This window comes from Pelodiscus sinensis, chromosome 30, assembly GCF_049634645.1.
Source record: "Pelodiscus sinensis isolate JC-2024 chromosome 30, ASM4963464v1, whole genome shotgun sequence".
Lineage (NCBI taxonomy): Eukaryota > Metazoa > Chordata > Testudines > Trionychidae > Pelodiscus > Pelodiscus sinensis.
The window spans coordinates 8,430,285-8,446,665 of NC_134740.1; the positions used below are offsets into that span (position 1 = coordinate 8,430,285).

At 66.7% G+C, this 16,381-nt stretch overlaps 1 protein-coding gene across 1 annotated transcript; it reads left to right on the forward strand.

Annotated features, from left to right (window-relative positions):
- Window positions 1–14,288: 14,288 nt before the first annotated feature.
- Window positions 14,289–15,257, forward strand: LOC102446953 (olfactory receptor 10A4-like). Its single transcript, XM_006132132.3, has one exon. The coding sequence runs from the start codon at window positions 14,289–14,291 to the stop codon at window positions 15,255–15,257; it is 969 nt and encodes a 322-aa protein (XP_006132194.3).
- The last annotated feature ends 1,124 nt before the right edge of the window (window positions 15,258–16,381 follow it).

A 16,381-nucleotide genomic window follows, 5' to 3' on the forward strand; every position in this document is an offset into this window, starting at 1 on the left:
GGGGCCAGGCGCCTCAGCCCAGCATGCCCCCCGTAGGACAGGCGGGAGGGGGCCAGGCACCTCGGCCCAGCATGCCCCCCGTAGGACAGGCGGGAGGGGGCCAGGCGCCTCAGCCCAGCATGCCCCCTGTAGGACAGGCGGGAGGGGACCAGGCGCCTCAGCCCAGCATGCCCCCCGTAGGACAGGCGGGAGGGGGCCAGGCGCCTCAGCCCAGCATGCCCCCCGTAGGACAGGCGGGAGGGGGCCAGTCGCCTCAGCCCAGCATGCCCCCCGTAGGACAGGCGGGAGGGGGCCAGGCGCCTCAGCCCAGCATGCCCCCTGTAGGACAGGCGGGAGGGGGCCAGGCGCCTCAGCCCAGCATGCCCCCCGTAGGACAGGCGGGAGGGGGCCAGGCGCCTCAGCCCAGCATGCCCCCCATAGGACAGGCGGGAGGGGACCAGGCGCCTCAGCCCAACATGCCCCCCGTAGGACAGGCGGGAGGGGGCCAGGCGCCTCGGCCCAGCATGCCCCCCGTAGGACAGGCGGGAGGGGGCCAGGCGCCTCAGCCCAGCATGCCCCCCGTAGGACAGGCGAGAGGGGACCAGGCGCCTCAGCCCAGCATGCCCCCCGTAGGACAGGCGGGAGGGGGCCAGGCGCCTCAGCCCAACATGCCCCCCGTAGGACAGGCGGGAGGGGGCCAGTCGCCTCGGCCCAGCATGCCCCCCATAGGACAGGCGGGAGGGGACCAGGCGCCTCAGCCCAACATGCCCCCCGTAGGACAGGCGGGAGGGGACCAGGCACCTCGGCCCAGCATGCCCCCCGTAGGACAGGCGGGAGGGGACCAGGCGCCTCAGCCCAGCATGCCCCCCGTAGGACAGGCGGGAGGGGACCAGGCGCCTCAGCCCAGCATGCCCCCCGTAGGACAGGCGGGAGGGGGCCAGGCGCCTCGGCCCAGCATGCCCCCCGTAGGACAGGCGGGAGGGGCCAGTCGCCTCGGCCTAGCATGCCCCCCGTAGGACAGGCGGGAGGGGACCAGGCGCCTCGGCCCAGCATGCCCCCCGTAGGACAGGCGAGAGGGGCCAGGCGCCTCGGCCCAGCATGCCCCCCGTAGGACAGGCGGGAGGGGACCAGGCGCCTCGGCCCAGCATGCCCCCCGTAGGACAGGCGGGAGGGGGCCAGGCGCCTCAGCCCAGCATGCCCCCCGTAGGACAGGCGGGAGGGGGCCAGGCGCCTCAGCCCAGCATGCCCCCCGTAGGACAGGCGGGAGGGGGCCAGGCGCCTCATCCCAGCATGCCCCCCGTAGGACAGGCGGGAGGGGGCCAGGCGCCTCGGCCCACCATGCCCCCCGTAGGACAGGCGGGAGGGGGCCAGGCGCCTCAGCCCAGCATGCCCCCCGTAGGACAGGCGGGAGGGGGCCAGGCGCCTCAGCCCAGCATGCCCCCTGTAGGACAGGCGGGAGGGGGCCAGGCGCCTCGGCCCAGCATGCCCCCCGTAGGACAGGCGGGAGGGGGCCAGGCGCCTCAGCCCAGCATGCCCCCCGTAGGACAGGCGGGAGGGGGCCAGGCGCCTCGGCCCACCATGCCCCCCGTAGGACAGGCGGGAGGGGGCCAGGCGCCTCAGCCCAGCATGCCCCCCGTAGGACAGGCGGGAGGGGGCCAGGCACCTCGGCCCAGCATGCCCCCCGTAGGACAGGCGGGAGGGGGCCAGGCGCCTCAGCCCAGCATGCCCCCTGTAGGACAGGCGGGAGGGGACCAGGCGCCTCAGCCCAGCATGCCCCCCGTAGGACAGGCGGGAGGGGGCCAGGCGCCTCAGCCCAGCATGCCCCCCGTAGGACAGGCGGGAGGGGGCCAGTCGCCTCAGCCCAGCATGCCCCCCGTAGGACAGGCGGGAGGGGGCCAGGCGCCTCAGCCCAGCATGCCCCCTGTAGGACAGGCGGGAGGGGGCCAGGCGCCTCAGCCCAGCATGCCCCCCGTAGGACAGGCGGGAGGGGGCCAGGCGCCTCAGCCCAGCATGCCCCCCGTAGGACAGGCGGGAGGGGACCAGGCGCCTCAGCCCACCATGCCCCCCGTAGGACAGGCGGGAGGGGACCAGGCGCCTCAGCCCAGCATGCCCCCTGTAGGACAGGCGGGAGGGGGCCAGGCGCCTCAGCCCAGCATGCCCCCCGTAGGACAGGCGGGAGGGGGCCAGGCGCCTCAGCCCAGCATGCCCCCCGTAGGACAGGCGGGAGGGGACCAGGCGCCTCAGCCCAGCATGCCCCCCGTAGGACAGGCGGGAGGGGGCCAGGCGCCTCAGCCCAGCATGCCCCCCGTAGGACAGGCGGGAGGGGGCCAGGCGCCTCAGCCCAGCATGCCCCCCGTAGGACAGGCGGGAGGGGGCCAGTCGCCTCAGCCCAGCATGCCCCCCGTAGGACAGGCGGGAGGGGGCCAGGCGCCTCAGCCCAGCATGCCCCCCGTAGGACAGGCGGGAGGGGACCAGGCGCCTCAGCCCAGCATGCCCCCTGTAGGACAGGCGGGAGGGGGCCAGGTGCCTCAGCCCAGCATGCCCCCCGTAGGACAGGCGGGAGGGGGCCAGGCGCCTCAGCCCAGCATGCCCCCTGTAGGACAGGCGGGAGGGGGCCAGGCGCCTCAGCCCAGCATGCCCCCCGTAGGACAGGCGGGAGGGGGCCAGGCGCCTCAGCCCACCATGCCCCCTGTAGGACAGGCGGGAGGGGACCAGGCGCCTCAGCCCAGCATGCCCCCCGTAGGACAGGCGGGAGGGGACCAGGCGCCTCAGCCCAGCATGCCCCCTGTAGGACAGGCGGGAGGGGGCCAGGCGCCTCAGCCCAGCATGCCCCCCGTAGGACAGGTGGGAGGGGGCCAGGCGCCTCAGCCCAGCATGCCCCCCGTAGGACAGGCGGGAGGGGGCCAGGCGCCTCAGCCCAGCATGCCCCCCGTAGGACAGGCGGGAGGGGGCCAGGCGCCTCAGCCCAGCATGCCCCCCGTAGGACAGGCGGGAGGGGGCCAGGCGCCTCAGCCCAGCATGCCCCCCGTAGGACAGGCGGGAGGGGGCCAGGCGCCTCAGCCCAGCATGCCCCCCGTAGGACAGGCGGGAGGGGACCAGGCGCCTAAGCCCAGCATGCCCCCTGTAGGACAGGCGGGAGGGGACCAGGCACCTCAGCCCAGCATGCCCCCCGTAGGACAGGCGGGAGGGGACCAGCCGCCTCAGCCCAGCATGCCCCCCGTAGGACAGGCGGGAGGGGGCCAGGAGCCTCAGCCCAGCATGCCCCCCGTAGGACAGGCGGGAGGGGACCAGGCACCTCAGCCCAGCATGCCCCCCGTAGGACAGGCGGGAGGGGGCCAGGCGCCTCGGCCCAGCATGCCCCCCGTAGGACAGGCGGGAGGGGGCCAGGCGCCTCAGCCCAGCATGCCCCCTGTAGGACAGGCGGGAGGGGACCAGGGGCCTCAGCCCAGCATGCCCCCCGTAGGACAGGCGGGAGGGGGCCAGGCACCTCAGCCCAGCATGCCCCCCGTAGGACAGGCGGGAGGGGGCCAGGCGCCTCAGCCCAGCATGCCCCCCGTAGGACAGGCGGGAGGGGGCCAGGCGCCTCAGCCCAGCATGCCCCCTGTAGGACAGGCGGGAGGGGACCAGGGGCCTCAGCCCAGCATGCCCCCCGTAGGACAGGCGGGAGGGGGCCAGGCGCCTCAGCCCACCATGCCCCCTGTAGGACAGGCGGGAGGGGACCAGGGGCCTCAGCCCACCATGCCCCCTGTAGGACAGGCGGGAGGGGGCCAGGCGCCTCAGCCCAGCATGCCCCCCGTAGGACAGGCGGGAGGGGGCCAGGCGCCTCAGCCCAGCATGCCCCCCGTAGGACAGGCGGGAGGGGACCAGGCGCCTCAGCCCAGCATGCCCCCCGTAGGACAGGCGGGAGGGGGCCAGGCACCTCAGCCCAGCATGCCCCCCGTAGGACAGGCGGGAGGGGGCCAGGCGCCTCAGCCCAGCATGCCCCCCGTAGGACAGGCGGGAGGGGACCAGGGGCCTCAGCCCACCATGCCCCCTGTAGGACAGGCGGGAGGGGGCCAGGCGCCTCAGCCCAGCATGCCCCCCGTAGGACAGGCGGGAGGGGGCCAGGCGCCTCAGCCCACCATGCCCCCCGTAGGACAGGCGGGAGGGGCCAGTCGCCTCAGCCCAGCATGCCCCCCGTAGGACAGGCGAGAGGGGACCAGGCGCCTCAGCCCAGCATTCCCCCCGTAGGACAGGCGGGAGGGGGCCAGGCGCCTCAGCCCACCATGCCCCCCGTAGGACAGGCGGGAGGGGCCAGGCGCCTCGGCCCAGCATGCCCCCCGTAGGACAGGCGGGAGGGGACCAGGCACCTCAGCCCAGCATGCCCCCCGTAGGACAGGCGGGAGGGGGCCAGGCGCCTCAGCCCAGCATGCCCCCCGTAGGACAGGCGGGAGGGGGCCAGGCGCCTCAGCCCAGCATGCCCCACGTAGGACAGGCGGGAGGGGACCAGGCGCCTCAGCCCAGCATGCCCCCCGTAGGACAGGCGGGAGGGGGCCAGGCGCCTCAGCCCAGCATGCCCCCCGTAGGACAGGCGGGAGGGGGCCAGGCGCCTCAGCCCAGCATGCCCCACGTAGGACAGGCGGGAGGGGACCAGGCGCCTCAGCCCAGCATGCCCCCCGTAGGACAGGCGGGAGGGGACCAGGCGCCTCAGCCCAGCATGCCCCCCGTAGGACAGGCGGGAGGGGACCAGGCACCTCAGCGCAGCATGCCCCCCGTAGGACAGGCGGGAGGGGACCAGGCGCCTCGGCCCAGCATGCCCCCCGTAGGACAGGCGGGAGGGGACCAGGCGCCTCAGCCCAGCATGGCCCCCGTAGGACAGGCGGGAGGGGGCCAGTCGCCTCAGCCCAGCATGCCCCCCGTAGGACAGGCGGGAGGGGACCAGGCACCTCAGCGCAGCATGCCCCCCGTAGGACAGGCGGGAGGGGACCAGGTGCCTCGTCCCAGCATGCCCCCTGTAGGACAGGCGGGAGGGGGCCAGGCGCCTCAGCCCAGCATGCCCCCCGTAGGACAGGCGGGAGGGGACCAGGCGCCTCAGCCCAACATGCCCCCCGTAGGACAGGCGGGAGGGGACCAGGCGCCTCAGCCCAGCATGCCCCCCGTAGGACAGGCGGGAGGGGGCCAGGCGCCTCAGCCCAGCATGCCCCCCGTAGGACAGGCGGGAGGGGACCAGACGCTTCGGCCCAGCATGCCCCCCGTAGGACAGGCGGGAGGGGACCAGGCGCCTCAGCCCAGCATGCCCCCCGTAGGACAGGCGAGAGGGGACCAGGCGCCTCAGCCCAGCATGCCCCCCGTAGGACAGGCGGGAGGGGGCCAGGCGCCTCAGCCCAGCATGCCCCCCGTAGGACAGGCGGGAGGGGACCAGGCGCCTCAGCCCAGCATGCCCCCCGTAGGACAGGCGGGAGGGGGCCAGGCGCCTCGGCCCAGCATGCCCCCCGTAGGACAGGCGGGAGGGGACCAGGCGCCTCAGCCCAGCATGCCCCCCGTAGGACAGGCGGGAGGGGACCAGGCGCCTCAGCCCAGCATGCCCCCCGTAGGACAGGCGGGAGGGGGCCAGGCACCTCGGCCCAGCATGCCCCCCGTAGGACAGGCGGGAGGGGACCAGGCGCCTCAGCCCAGCATGCCCCCCGTAGGACAGGCGGGAGGGGACCAGGCGCCTCAGCCCAGCATGCCCCCCGTAGGACAGGCGGGAGGGGGCCAGGCGCCTCGGCCCAGCATGCCCCCCGTAGGACAGGCGGGAGGGGCCAGTCGCCTCGGCCTAGCATGCCCCCCGTAGGACAGGCGGGAGGGGACCAGGCGCCTCGGCCCAGCATGCCCCCCGTAGGACAGGCGAGAGGGGCCAGGCGCCTCGGCCCAGCATGCCCCCCGTAGGACCGGCGGGACGGGACCAGGCGCCTCGGCCCAGCATGCCCCCCGTAGGACAGGCGGGAGGGGGCCAGGCGCCTCAGCCCAGCATGCCCCCCGTAGGACAGGCGGGAGGGGGCCAGGCGCCTCAGCCCAGCATGCCCCCCGTAGGACAGGCGGGAGGGGGCCAGGCGCCTCATCCCAGCATGCCCCCCGTAGGACAGGCGGGAGGGGGCCAGGCGCCTCGGCCCACCATGCCCCCCGTAGGACAGGCGGGAGGGGGCCAGGCGCCTCAGCCCAGCATGCCCCCCGTAGGACAGGCGGGAGGGGGCCAGGCGCCTCAGCCCAGCATGCCCCCTGTAGGACAGGCGGGAGGGGGCCAGGCGCCTCAGCCCAGCATGCCCCCCGTAGGACAGGCGGGAGGGGGCCAGGCACCTCGGCCCAGCATGCCCCCCGTAGGACAGGCGGGAGGGGGCCAGGCGCCTCAGCCCAGCATGCCCCCTGTAGGACAGGCGGGAGGGGACCAGGCGCCTCAGCCCAGCATGCCCCCCGTAGGACAGGCGGGAGGGGGCCAGGCGCCTCAGCCCAGCATGCCCCCCGTAGGACAGGCGGGAGGGGGCCAGTCGCCTCAGCCCAGCATGCCCCCCGTAGGACAGGCGGGAGGGGGCCAGGCGCCTCAGCCCAGCATGCCCCCTGTAGGACAGGCGGGAGGGGGCCAGGCGCCTCAGCCCAGCATGCCCCCCGTAGGACAGGCGGGAGGGGGCCAGGCGCCTCAGCCCAGCATGCCCCCCGTAGGACAGGCGGGAGGGGACCAGGCGCCTCAGCCCACCATGCCCCCCGTAGGACAGGCGGGAGGGGACCAGGCGCCTCAGCCCAGCATGCCCCCTGTAGGACAGGCGGGAGGGGGCCAGGCGCCTCAGCCCAGCATGCCCCCCGTAGGACAGGCGGGAGGGGGCCAGGCGCCTCAGCCCAGCATGCCCCCCGTAGGACAGGCGGGAGGGGACCAGGCGCCTCAGCCCAGCATGCCCCCCGTAGGACAGGCGGGAGGGGGCCAGGCGCCTCAGCCCAGCATGCCCCCCGTAGGACAGGCGGGAGGGGGCCAGGCGCCTCAGCCCAGCATGCCCCCCGTAGGACAGGCGGAGGGGGCCAGTCGCCTCAGCCCAGCATGCCCCCCGTAGGACAGGCGGGAGGGGGCCAGGCGCCTCAGCCCAGCATGCCCCCCGTAGGACAGGCGGGAGGGGGCCAGGCGCCTCAGCCCAGCATGCCCCCTGTAGGACAGGCGGGAGGGGGCCAGGTGCCTCAGCCCAGCATGCCCCCCGTAGGACAGGCGGGAGGGGGCCAGGCGCCTCAGCCCAGCATGCCCCCTGTAGGACAGGCGGGAGGGGGCCAGGCGCCTCAGCCCAGCATGCCCCCCGTAGGACAGGCGGGAGGGGGCCAGGCGCCTCAGCCCACCATGCCCCCTGTAGGACAGGCGGGAGGGGACCAGGCGCCTCAGCCCAGCATGCCCCCCGTAGGACAGGCGGGAGGGGACCAGGCGCCTCAGCCCAGCATGCCCCCTGTAGGACAGGCGGGAGGGGGCCAGGCGCCTCAGCCCAGCATGCCCCCCGTAGGACAGGTGGGAGGGGGCCAGGCGCCTCAGCCCACCATGCCCCCTGTAGGACAGGCGGGAGGGGACCAGGCGCCTCAGCCCAGCATGCCCCCCGTAGGACAGGCGGGAGGGGGCCAGGCGCCTCAGCCCAGCATGCCCCCCGTAGGACAGGCGGGAGGGGGCCAGGCGCCTCAGCCCAGCATGCCCCCCGTAGGACAGGCGGGAGGGGGCCAGGCGCCTCAGCCCAGCATGCCCCCCGTAGGACAGGCGGGAGGGGGCCAGGCGCCTCAGCCCAGCATGCCCCCCGTAGGACAGGCGGGAGGGGGCCAGGCGCCTCAGCCCAGCATGCCCCCCGTAGGACAGGCGGGAGGGGACCAGGCACCTCAGCCCAGCATGCCCCCCGTAGGACAGGCGGGAGGGGACCAGGCGCCTAAGCCCAGCATGCCCCCTGTAGGACAGGCGAGAGGGGACCAGGAGCCTCAGCCCACCATGCCCCCCGTAGGACAGGCGGGAGGGGACCAGGCACCTCAGCCCAGCATGCCCCCCGTAGGACAGGCGGGAGGGGACCAGGCGCCTCAGCCCAGCATGCCCCCCGTAGGACAGGCGGGAGGGGGCCAGGAGCCTCGGCCCAGCATGCCCCCCGTAGGACAGGCGGGAGGGGACCAGGCACCTCAGCCCAGCATGCCCCCCGTAGGACAGGCGGGAGGGGGCCAGGCGCCTCGGCCCAGCATGCCCCCCGTAGGACAGGCGGGAGGGGGCCAGGCGCCTCAGCCCAGCATGCCCCCTGTAGGACAGGCGGGAGGGGACCAGGGGCCTCAGCCCAGCATGCCCCCCGTAGGACAGGCGGGAGGGGGCCAGGCACCTCAGCCCAGCATGCCCCCCGTAGGACAGGCGGGAGGGGGCCAGGCGCCTCAGCCCAGCATGCCCCCCGTAGGACAGGCGGGAGGGGGCCAGGCGCCTCAGCCCAGCATGCCCCCTGTAGGACAGGCGGGAGGGGACCAGGGGCCTCAGCCCAGCATGCCCCCCGTAGGACAGGCGGGAGGGGGCCAGGCGCCTCAGCCCACCATGCCCCCTGTAGGACAGGCGGGAGGGGACCAGGGGCCTCAGCCCAGCATGCCCCCCGTAGGACAGGCGGGAGGGGACCAGGGGCCTCAGCCCAGCATGCCCCCCGTAGGACAGGCGGGAGGGGGCCAGGCGCCTCAGCCCACCATGCCCCCTGTAGGACAGGCGGGAGGGGACCAGGGGCCTCAGCCCAGCATGCCCCCTGTAGGACAGGCGGGAGGGGACCAGGGGCCTCAGCCCAGCATGCCCCCCGTAGGACAGGCGGGAGGGGGCCAGGCGCCTCAGCCCACCATGCCCCCTGTAGGACAGGCGGGAGGGGGCCAGGCGCCTCAGCCCAGCATGCCCCCCGTAGGACAGGCGGGAGGGGGCCAGGCGCCTCAGCCCAGCATGCCCCCCGTAGGACAGGCGGGAGGGGACCAGGCGCCTCAGCCCAGCATGCCCCCCGTAGGACAGGCGGGAGGGGGCCAGGCACCTCAGCCCAGCATGCCCCCCGTAGGACAGGCGGGAGGGGGCCAGGCGCCTCAGCCCAGCATGCCCCCCGTAGGACAGGCGGGAGGGGACCAGGGGCCTCAGCCCACCATGCCCCCTGTAGGACAGGCGGGAGGGGGCCAGGCGCCTCAGCCCAGCATGCCCCCCGTAGGACAGGCGGGAGGGGGCCAGTCGCCTCAGCCCACCATGCCCCCTGTAGGACAGGCGAGAGGGGACCAGGCGCCTCAGCCCAGCATGCCCCCCGTAGGACAGGCGGGAGGGGGCCAGGCGCCTCAGCCCACCATGCCCCCCGTAGGACAGGCGGGAGGGGCCAGGCGCCTCGGCCCAGCATGCCCCCCGTAGGACAGGCGGGAGGGGACCAGGCACCTCAGCCCAGCATGCCCCCCGTAGGACAGGCGGGAGGGGGCCAGGCGCCTCAGCCCAGCATGCCCCCCGTAGGACAGGCGGGAGGGGGCCAGGCGCCTCAGCCCAGCATGCCCCCCGTAGGACAGGCGGGAGGGGGCCAGGCACCTCAGCCCAGCATGCCCCCCGTAGGACAGGCGGGAGGGGGCCAGGCGCCTCAGCCCAGCATGCCCCCCGTAGGACAGGCGGGAGGGGACCAGGCGCCTCAGCCCACCATGCCCCCCGTAGGACAGGCGGGAGGGGACCAGGGGCCTCAGCCCAGCATGCCCCCTGTAGGACAGGCGGGAGGGGGCCAGGCGCCTCGGCCCAGCATGCCCCCCGTAGGACAGGCGGGAGGGGGCCAGGCGCCTCGGCCCAGCATGCCCCCTGTAGGACAGGCGGGAGGGGACCAGGCGCCTCGGCCCAGCATGCCCCCCGTAGGACAGGCGGGAGGGGACCAGGCGCCTCGGCCCAGCATGCCCCCCGTAGGACAGGCGGGAGGGGACCAGGCGCCTCAGCCCAGCATGCCCCCCGTAGGACAGGCGAGAGGGGGCCAGGCGCCTCGGCCCAGCATGCCCCCTGTAGGACAGGCGGGAGGGGGCCAGGCGCCTCGGCCCAGCATGCCCCCCGTAGGACAGGCGGGAGGGGGCCAGGCGCCTCGGCCCAGCATGCCCCCCGTAGGACAGGCGGGAGGGGACCAGGCGCCTCAGCCCAGCATGCCCCCCGTAGGACAGGCGGGAGGGGGCCAGGCGCCTCAGCCCAGCATGCCCCCCGTAGGACAGGCGGGAGGGGGCCAGGCGCCTCAGCCCAGCATGCCCCACGTAGGACAGGCGGGAGGGGGCCAGGCGCCTCGGCCCAGCATGCCCCCCGTAGGACAGGCGGGAGGGGACCAGGCGCCTCGGCCCAGCATGCCCCCCGTAGGACAGGCGGGAGGGGGCCAGGCGCCTCAGCCCAGCATGCCCCCCGTAGGACAGGCGGGAGGGGGCCAGGCGCCTCAGCCCAGCATGCCCCCCGTAGGACAGGCGGGAGGGGACCAGGCGCCTCAGCCCAGCATGCCCCCTGTAGGACAGGCGGGAGGGGACCAGGCGCCTCGGCCCAGCATGCCCCCCGTAGGACAGGTGGGGAGTCTGGGAGGTGCCCCCTTAGAACATAGGCCGGGGCCAGGAATTGTGGCTCATCTTGCCCAGGTCAAGGGCAGAAGCAGGGACCGGCTCCTCCATGCGGGGAAGTCGGGAACTGTCGTCGTCCGCCCCCGCCTCCCCATGAGCAGACATCATGAAGGCCTGGGATCCGCGCAGTCCCCTGTGGAGTTGGGAGGGGGGGCCAGGAGCCAGGGCCCAGCCACCCCCCCAAAGAAGACCCCAGGGCCAGGACTTGTCCACTCTGAAGATGATGCCGGTGCAATGCCACAGCCTCTCCCCCCTCGCCCCTCTCCGTGTGAGACGGCAGGGTCTGGAGGAGATGCCAGGGTCACGCAGCACAGCTCTGACCCTCTCCCCCAGATCAGCGACATCTTAGCCTTCGTGAGAGGCCCTGGTCAGTCCCCCCCATATATCCCATCCCCCTTCCCTGAGCCCCGACCCCTGCCCTAAGCCCCATCACATCCTACCGTCTGCCCTCACTCCTGCGCCCTACACTCCTTGTCCTCAGCCCCACCAACTCCTGGCCTGAGCCCCCCATAACCAACCTCCTGCCCTGCCTCCTTCTTGCCACATTCCCTGCCCTAAGCCCCCCACACCCAACCCCCAGTCTGAGCCCCTCCACTGCTCCCAGCCTTTCCCAGACTCCTGCACCCTCCACCCCATCCCTCCACCTCATCCCTCCACTCACTGAATCCCCTATCCCAAGGCCCCCCCACCCATGCCCTAAATCCTGCACCCCATTTCCTGTCCTGACTCCTGCTCCCCATCTGCTACCCTGAACCCCCTCGCACAACCCTTCATACCTCCCTGCCCCCTGCCTTCAGTCCTGTGCCCCCACCCCTGTCCTGAACCCCCACCCACTGTCCTGAGTCTGCCCACACCTCCTAACCCTGACCTGACACATACACACCACCCGCTGCCCTGACCCATACACCTCCACCCCCTGCCCTGAGCCCCCAACCACTGTCCTCACTCCATCCCCAAGCACCTCCCCTCGGATCCTCACCCACCCAAACCCTACCCTACACAATTATTTAAATCAAGCTCATACATTTTCTATCGTTTTTTAAAAGAAAACCTGCTCCCAGGTAGGAACCGGAGCTGCACCAGGTAAGGATGCCACTACAGTAATCATCTCAGACACAAGCCATGGCCGGGCTGTGCCTGCGCATTGGGGAGGTCAGTATGTGCCCTGATAAACGGACACCTGCGACATGTCATGAGTTTTGCGACTTGCGCAGTCATCTCAGAGACAATCTTAGCTGCCATGAGTGGGGCTGGGAGTCTCAGCTCCAGGGTTCTCATCGTGGCTCTGTGACAAGAGTGGGGCTCAGAGTCTGGACCCATGAGCCCTGGGGGTGTCCCTGACGCTGCGAGTGGTGTTGGACAAGTCAGTCTTCCTCATCATGTCGCTGAGAAAAGAGTCAGGCCCGTCCCTGTGGGTAGTAAAGCCCCTTATGACTCTCATCTAGACAACACGTTGTGTTGCTGATGATGCAAGTTCATCCAAACCGACAGACCTGGGAATTGTGTGCTGTTGAAGTTTGAGGCCAGGTTGTTCTGCCTCCAAGGAATGTTAAAAAACAATCACTTCAGGGACTAGATCCCCGAGGCCAGAGAGTGAAATAAACACCGGTTTTCCCTTCCACACATTGAGCCCTTTCTGCATGAGACAGAACTTCTCTTCTGAACCACGGTGGGGTCTGAACGAAGGATGGAACCTGCTGTCCTTCTCCTAGTGACCTGCAGTGGTGTCATAGTGCAGGTGGCAGTGGTAGGAGTGTTTTTGTTTCTTGTTTCTCCTCCTCTCGTCCTTACTCCCCTCTGCTCCCCAACCCTCCTCCTCCTCCATTGAATCCAAAGAGAAATGTTGTTTTCATGTGGGTCCTCTCTCTGGTTTGGTCACAGTTGGGTGGGCGGGCAAAGTTGGATCCCTTCTCAGAGTCCATTTCTAGCATGCCCTGTGCCTGCTGCTCCACAGTGAAGAGGTGTTTAATATATCTCATCCCTCCCTCCAGCTAATGTGTGTTTCTGTCGTTCCTTCCATGTTCTCCTGACCATCCGTGGAGTGTCCAGATGCCCCGAAGAGCTATGAAAATATCACTCAGCCCCTAGGGACCAGAACCTGCACAGACGCTGTTCTGCATGGTGAGTAAATGTCTCCATTTATGGAGAGATTTTCCCACTGCCAGCCAACACCTCAATCAAACAAATCCCACCTGGATGAAGGTTTCCTCAGCACTGATGTTTTCCATGTATCTTCCATGTAATTTCATATTGACCTTTCTGCAGCAGAATTCAGGTTTTGTCTCTTCCAACGTTCCCTAGTGATTCACGGTGAGCATGAGTGTTGGAATATTGGAATTTCCATCAGACCTTTCATTTTCCAGCCAGCTTGAAGTTGCTTTTCTGGTTTTGCTCAGAAATGCCAATGTAAGTTTCCCAACAAGAGGCAGAAGAATTCCCACCTTCTCCAGTGCTTCTTATTGGGAGATCCTCATTCTCTTCACATCTGTGCTGGGCCCATCATAGTGCTACCCCCGAGAGTGCCCTGGTGTTTCATTCGGTTTTCTCTGATTCGTGTGTGTGTGTGTGCTGCATTTCCAAAAGTCTGGTCTTATGGCTGTAACATAAAATCTGGTTTCACGAGAGTCCACTGTATTTTGGGGAATGCCGACTCACTGCATAGCCCATATCTCTTCACTCTTTCATTCCCCGTTTCCACCTGGCTAATTCGTTATTCTTGGTTGCATATTGAAAGTGCTAACAACATGCAAAAAGCTCATATGTATTATTGCTCATTTTCTTTTCAACTCTATGAGGTTTTTCACATTACCCATTATTATGACGTCCCTTGTGAAAATTAAATCATCTGGTATAAAAGAAATCACACCTGGCGTCGCAGGATCTTTCCTCTTCCAGCTCCTTAAAAGCCAGGAAATGGGAAGATCCTCAATGGGTGCAAATCACTAGGGCTCTGTGTCCCTAACCTGGGCTGTGAGATTGATTCCAGATGAGAATCTGGCCCAAGGTCCTCAATTCCACACTGAGAAAAGCCGATGCATGTCTGATGTCACTCTGAGAATGAGAGAATTGCCAGAAATGTCAGGGACCCTCCTTGGGTTTCAGCTTTCGCCCATTAGAGATGGGAGTTGGCCCGGCATTCTTTCACTCTCCGGAGGGCTTTAACTATGCTGGTCTCCCTACTTACACTTTACTCCAGGGAGCCGCCCCCCTCATGTGAGTTAGGAAGTCAGAGGGAATATTTGCATGAACATAACACGGCTCCTATGTGTGAGATGAGAATTTCGCCCTCTAGGAAAAAATCTTATCATTGAAACCTGACTGCAGAATAACCCCCAGAAGGAGAGACTCATCCCTTTTCAGTTTCTAAGTAGATAGAACAGTTTCTTCTGCAGCAGCAGAATAGACCCCAAGCAGTGGAACACAGTATAGATCCAACGCTGTTGGAAACTGAGTCTCCTTTGGAGTTTGGACATCACAGCCACGTCTGCTGTAAATCAGCTGTGACTCCATTAGAATCAATCTGGTCACATCTCCAGCTGAGCTAAACTGAGTGACAGCGACATCAGTTTGCACCTGCTCCTGAGAGGGCCCCGGGACACATTTCCATACTGAACTGCAGCTGGTTTGACTGAGGAGAGTTCCAAGGGACGGTGACCCAGCCTGACTTGTTCAATTCACAGACACATGTTTGGTGTTCCACAGATTCAGCTCCAACATCTCATTCTTTCTCACCCCTGCAGATGACCTATTCTTTGAGTGAGCCTGGCGAGAACCAGACTATCTCCGATGGCTTCATCCTGGTGGGCTTTTCCTACCTTAACGAGCTGCAAATCCTTCTGTTTCTGCTGCTTCTCGTCACCTACCCAATCGCACTGGTGGGGAACCTGCTTGTTATCCTCTTGATAATACTAAACTCCTCTCTCCACACCCCCATGTATTTCTTCCTGGTGAACCTGTCTCTCTTGGAAATCTGCTACACCACCAATGTGACCCCTCAGCTGCTGGTTCACCTGCTGGTGGAGCAAAAGACCATCTCCTTTGTGGGCTGTATGGTCCAGATGTTGGTCTTCACTGCCCTGGCTCTCGCAGAATGCTGCCTCCTCGCAGCCATGGCCTACGATCGCTACGTAGCCATATGCCACCCCTTGCACTACACCACCATCATGAATGGCCGGGTGTGTGCAATGCTCCTGGGTGTTTCATGGACCATTGGCCTCTTGGCGGAATCAGCTGAGACCACGTGGCTCTTCAGCCTGCCCTTCTGTGGCTCCAACCGCATCCCCCACTTCTTCTGTGACATCCGGCCGGTGGAAATGATGGTGTGTGCCGACGTATCGAAAAATGAAATCGTGGGTTTGACTGTGTCTGCGCTGTTCATCATGGGCCCTTTCATATTAATAATACTGTCCTACATCCTCATCCTCTCCACCATCCTCAGGCTGCCGTCGGCAGAGGGGAGGCGTAAAGCCTTCTCCACCTGCTCCTCCCACCTCATTGTCGTGACTTTGTTCTATGGAACTTGCCTTTCAACTTATCTAAAACCCATATCCAGCTACACGCCAGAGAGTGATCATTGGATTTCCCTCATTTACACAGTTGTGACACCCATTTTGAACCCCATAATATACACGCTGAGGAACAAAGAGGTGCATGGCGCCTTCAGAAAAACTCTAAGGAAGAGCATCTGTTCCTACACCCAGAGAAATTAGCGGAAGGAAAAGGCAAGTTTATTGAAAGAGTGGAATGGGGGTAATCGTTGCCATTTTCTCAAATTTTTCCTGAGGATGCTCATTTTTTAAGTGATATTTTGGCTTTTGTACGTCTTTCACTTGTTAGCCCTTCTGGTGTATTGCAGGAGAAAATATTCTTAACAAAACAGAAATTCCCCTCTTATACAGATTTACTATCACTGTTTTGGCAGTGAGAGGTAAAGTCTTGGAACAAGCAACTGAAAATATTGAATCAAAGTCGATTCCTGATTTTGTACCTTCCAATTTTGAAATGCCAACCCAAAAAGAAAAAAACAGTTCAAAATGAGAAATATTTCAGAAAACTTTCTCCTCGTTTTGTTCAAGTTTAACAATATTCAACAACATTTTAAAAGCGAAAAAATTCCACCCTGATCTACAGAAAATCCCTCTGGGTTCCCAGCATTTGAGGTTTTGAGGCCTAAATATAAATACTTAGGAAGGGCTCCCTAGGTCAGGCTGTGATGTCTCTCTCAATACCCCACCTGACCGCGTCACACACCTGCTCCGGGAGATGGCCCTGCACTTCCATTGCCTTTTGCACAAGCCCAGAGGGCTGGGCAGGCGGGTGGCATTGGAGCACAACACTGCTCAGCACAGACTCCTTGATTGGGGGGCACTAAGGGGCCATTCTGAGTATCCAGCTGGATTCCTGCTCTAGGAAGGCCAGGGAATTTCCCCCCACTGTTCCTGAGGGAGACACTCACTGTCTGCATTTCATACTCCACGGGAGCCAGCACTTATGTCCAAAACTCCTAGAACTGTCAGAGATTCGCTCAACGAACTGGCACCGAATGCCTCTGTGGGTGGGACATGGCTGTGTAAGTCTATGATAAAAATACCAACCTATTTTCTTATTCTGAAAAATGCTGCGCAGTGTGTTTATTCTGTCTCCATGGCTGCCCAACTACAGTAAAGTGCAACTGAAAAATTTTCTCCCCAGCTCTGCACTTCCATGAACCTAGGCATGGAAAGCCGATGACTAGGGTCATCGGGAAGCACAATTGGAACTGGGATACTAGGGGCTAAAGCATCTGTAAGTTCAGGCAAAGAGCAGATTTCACTGCCCCTCTGTGATCTCAGCA

What these genes read in the sequence shown, in the direction of transcription:
- LOC102446953 (XM_006132132.3), top strand. Translation starts at nt 14,289, where the DNA reads ATGACCTATTCTTTGAGTGAGCCTGGCGAGAACCAGACTATCTCCGAT.